General features: G+C 44.0%; 1 protein-coding gene across 1 annotated transcript in view; it reads right to left on the reverse strand.

Moving 5' to 3' along the window:
• Positions 1 to 4,380, reverse strand: part of LOC102204497 (ADAMTS-like protein 2) — a 25,550-nt gene that overhangs the window by 10,526 nt on the left and 10,644 nt on the right. The window contains exons 3-7 of the mRNA XM_013907874.1: positions 2,572 to 2,647; positions 2,362 to 2,464; positions 2,060 to 2,205; positions 1,151 to 1,269; positions 213 to 330 (exon numbers count right to left, since the gene is read on the reverse strand). Of these exons, the coding sequence (XP_013763328.1) occupies positions 213 to 330; positions 1,151 to 1,269; positions 2,060 to 2,205; positions 2,362 to 2,464; positions 2,572 to 2,647 (562 nt within the window). The remainder of the gene's footprint in view (positions 1 to 212; positions 331 to 1,150; positions 1,270 to 2,059; positions 2,206 to 2,361; positions 2,465 to 2,571; positions 2,648 to 4,380) is intronic.

The raw sequence follows: 4,380 nt of genomic DNA on the forward strand, positions 1-4,380 counted from the left end.
TGCGCGCTTAACTTGGGGTTAAAGCAACTCCGCGTTGACTGAACTACTTGTTATCAGCCTTTCTGAAACCGAATATTCCGAGTTGGACAGTTCGGGGTTACTCAACCCCGAGTATCGTTTTTCACTCTGAGTTTTCTAAACCGGCTTCCTGAAATAGGGCCCTGATTAGATCCAGTCCGTTTGGATCCATCACTCCATAAGAGTTACGTTGCCTGCGATTTCCAGTCCAGTTCTAATGTGGCATACTTCAGCCTGTTCTCCCTCTTTCTGTTCCTTAACAGTGGCTTCTTGACAGCCGTCCTTCCATTCAGAGCACGTCTAATGAGGCTTCTGTGGAAAGTAAATGAATCAGCCGAAGGGTCAGATGCATTTCTCAGATCCTGTCAGGTCTTTGCTGGATATTTTCCTTATTACTGAAGGACATAACTGTTCATCTGCTGTAGAATTTCAGGTGTGCCACTTCTTTTGTCCTTAACTTCTCCTGTTTCTTCTGATGTTTTAAGAACGTACTTTACACCATGTTGCAATATGCCAAGTTTCATGGCAATATCTCTTTGGGAAGCCGTGTTGGTACAAAACCATGCTGTCAAACAACATTTTTCATTGGTCCAACTAAGAACAAACTGGTGTATGTGTTGCTAGCAATAAATTGCCTACAGATGCAATTTAAAATGTCTTCTTTGCTAAGTTTTCTGTTATGTGTAGAAACAGAATGATGTCAGGATCAATGTAAAGTTATTTAACTGACTGAAAAACATTCCCGTGTCCAAATAAAAACTCATAAATTCAAGAACATTAATGTTCAAGACCAATTTTTAAAAAAAGATTACAAAGTCTGGCTCCTTGCAGGCAAAATCAAGGCATTAAAAAATATGTTGGAAAAGCTTCCCTCGCTTCGAGAGTCCTGCTGGCGGGCAGCGTAGTAACGAACCAGCAGAAGGGGGTCAAGACATCATGGAGTCATCCACCCCGGTTTCAGGCTTCTATGACGACACATGTTTATAGGACACCGTGCAGTGGATTTCACTGAGGTGGTTGTAAAGATAATGGTTCCCTTGAGCTGTCTGATGAGTGAAACAATCACTAAATGCTCGTCCTGTGCCAGTTAGATATGTTGAATGTGGTTATCTGTGTGTGTGTGTTACCTAACTGTGTGAGTGCCTTCCTGTAGGATCCAGAGATCCGCTGGCACGATGTCCCGTTTCCTCCACACACACCACATCTGTCTACAGTCTTACTGCTGTACAGCTCCCCATCACACCCCACAGGCTGGAACAGAGGAGCAGACATAATACACATACATGTGACACTGTTTGTTCTTCAGAGACAACACTCATGCAGCTTTTTCTCACAACAACCAGAAACACCTGACTTGAATTTTTACTACCAGGAAATATATTCTTCCAAGCCACGTGATTGGGTGAAGGTGTTCACATGTTTTGCTCTTTAAAGCACACTTTTAAACACAGCCGAGTTCAACCACATGTCAGAGTGGGGAGGAAAGGTGACGTGGAGCCCAACAGGGCAGTCAGCTGCCCCACATCTGGGTTCAAGAAGAAAGGTCATGAATGTCAGCTCCTTTAGCTCCCCCCCTACTACAGCGACGGCAGAACATACAAAGAACTTCTTTATAGTGAAGTGAAACCATGTGTTGAAAGGTGAAGGCTGTTCCCAGCATGCCTCAGTACTGACAGCAGCTGCGTCCTCCTCTGCAGAGTTTACCCTCCTCTAACAGATACTCGAACCAAACAGCTCATATCATCTCAGACTGCCTGAGAAATCACGGCGGTAAATTAAAAGCATCATGCATGACGAGCACAATGAGTCTGACAGAGCAGCTGTGGGATGTAGTGGAACATCATGAAAATGCTGACCACAAAGCTGCAGCACCTGTACCATCCTGCCAAAGTAGACGAAAAAGTCTGAGCGCCTTGTTGAATGAACACCACGGCGTACAAGCTAACGAAGCAGCTAATGAGTGTATTTTCTATGATGTTGAAAATATTTCATTAAGATTTTCTACAGTAAAAAAGCATCTGAACTTTTTCTGGTTGGTTACCTGACACATCCCCTCGATACACACTCCATGGTTTTTAGTATCCCGACAGGAGGTGCCATCGTGGGCAGGAACCAGCAGCTGTCGCTCACCACTGATGGTGGTACACTGCAGGTCACATGGTCTATTGGAGATGCTGATGTAATCGGCTACATGGGGAAGGACACATTTAAGAAAGCATTTCTTTAACAACATCAACAAATTGCACTGGCTACATCGTGTCAAATACACAATCTTCACATGTTGTATCTACTGTTGCATCGTCAAACGTAGATGATGAAAGTGAACTGACACATGAGGCTGACCTGGGTACAGGGGTATCCACTGATAGTATCTCCTTCCAAAGGCTTTAGAGTTGAACTGGGAACACTGGTGCTGCTTGAAGCTAACACTGGTGCTGGGACACGGCTACAAAACAAATACATACACAAAACGAACAAACACAGACAAAAGCTTCAATGCTTATTTCTACCGTTTCCTTATTGTAATCAATCAGTAAAGGATCAATATCATACCTGCTTTGAACAGAGCTGGTACTTCTTAGGGGAGCCAACACAACAGGAGCTGTTAACATTTTGAGTGGAGGACAGCCTGAGACAGACAGGAGTGTCAGGGTGCAGGATGATCAACACTTTTATTAATGACACCGTTCATCTAACTGCAGTGCTGCTGGCAGCTTGTGCTTTCACACCAAAGCTTCAATTTGCCAACTGTGATGGCCAAACCCACGGCCACACTCGAAAGTCGGTAACTCTTGTATTTTCATTTCTTCATTTGAACACAAGAACACACTTTAGTTTCCAATAAGTTTATTGATTGGTTTGGATACATTTGTTCTTTTTGTAAGCGCGCACATTTAGGTTATGTATTCATACCAGTTCATTACTTTGTTTGACTAAGCTTTGTTTCTTTTACTTGCTGCTTACCTGCCATGATCCCTGAGAGTTACCAGACAAAAGGTGGAGGCCAGGGTTTAAAGCCCTTAAATACAAAGAGGGATAATTGGACCGCACCACCACTTCCTGCTGAAGGAGACAATGTTAAAAAAAAGCTTTTGTATTTGATTACATATTTGAGTTTAGGGTTCAGTGATTTTGACTTTCTTCTTTGGTGTTGACTTTATAAACAAACCAGGCTGTACTGCATAATTTTTGTGGTTTATGATTGCGTTTTAAGTTTTGGCGCGAGATATGTGAAGACTTATCGAAGTGTCTGAAATGTAACATTCCAACTTCCCCCTTAGTGTGTTTGTTGGGCAGCTTAGATAATGTCACTTCAGAAAAGAATATCGCCCATATGGTTTTCACTGCCCTATGCATAGCCAAGAAAGCAGTCCTCATGAACTGGAAAAATACTCGAAAAGACTCGAACTCTTCCACGACATGCATTTTTAATTTCTCTTTGATATTTGGTCACATTGGGACTTGATGAATGTAAAAACAAAGAATTACCAGATTTTTTTTAACCTTATTTTTGTTTCTAAGAGAAATGAGAGCCACATATGAGGATATTTGTTTAAAATTTTGATAGAACAGTGGCAGTATAATGTCCTCCTAAGTGGATATCAGGCCCTTGTAGAACACAATTGAGTATTTTAGTCTAAATAACCCAAAATGTGATGTCCACATATGTGGACGCAGGTCCTAGGAGGTTAATTCTAACCAATATAGAAATTATCTATTAGATTACATTAGTCTTGATACAGCCTCTGCCACCTCATCAGATCAATTACTCTGGGCTCCTTTGATCAGCTCCATCACCTAGTGGGGGTGGGGGGTCATAGTTTGGTCCCACCTTCGCTGTTGTGATTGGTGTGGGGGTAGGGCCCCCACGCGGTAGGATTCAGAGTGCTTTCTGAGACACCAGCTGGGGCCTCCCTTGCTAGCAAGTAAAAGATGTTCGCCTTGTTTTTGTCGTTAACGAGAATAAGTTTGTGAACCAGCGGGGCTTGTGGAAACACAGCCCCAACAGTGGGCACGCTACACGGCATCGAGAAGACCGTCAGGGTGTACACCTCACCCCTGGCGCTGTTGCCCACCTCTCAATTTTAAATACACGTAGACATTGAGGGCTATCAGGAGGGGCTATGTGCTTACCTGCTGCTCTCTGGCAGGTAGCTCCATGCCCTCCTGGGTTTTAATTGCACCTTAGAACACACATGCATCAACACTACATATGAGCGGGTGGAGGGAGGTTTGGAGTCTTCTCTCACCCCTGTTCTGTGTTGCCTGTTGGGGTGGGGGGGGCTAGGAGGAGTTGGCCGTCCGACTGCGGTCTGGAGTGTGGGGCCTCCCTGCTGCTGCGGAGTCGGGGCGGTCTGCCTC

Source organism: Pundamilia nyererei, unplaced genomic scaffold (assembly GCF_000239375.1).
Source record: "Pundamilia nyererei isolate P.nyererei 1_Seehausen unplaced genomic scaffold, PunNye1.0 scaffold00572, whole genome shotgun sequence".
Classification (NCBI taxonomy): Eukaryota; Metazoa; Chordata; class Actinopteri; order Cichliformes; family Cichlidae; genus Pundamilia; species Pundamilia nyererei.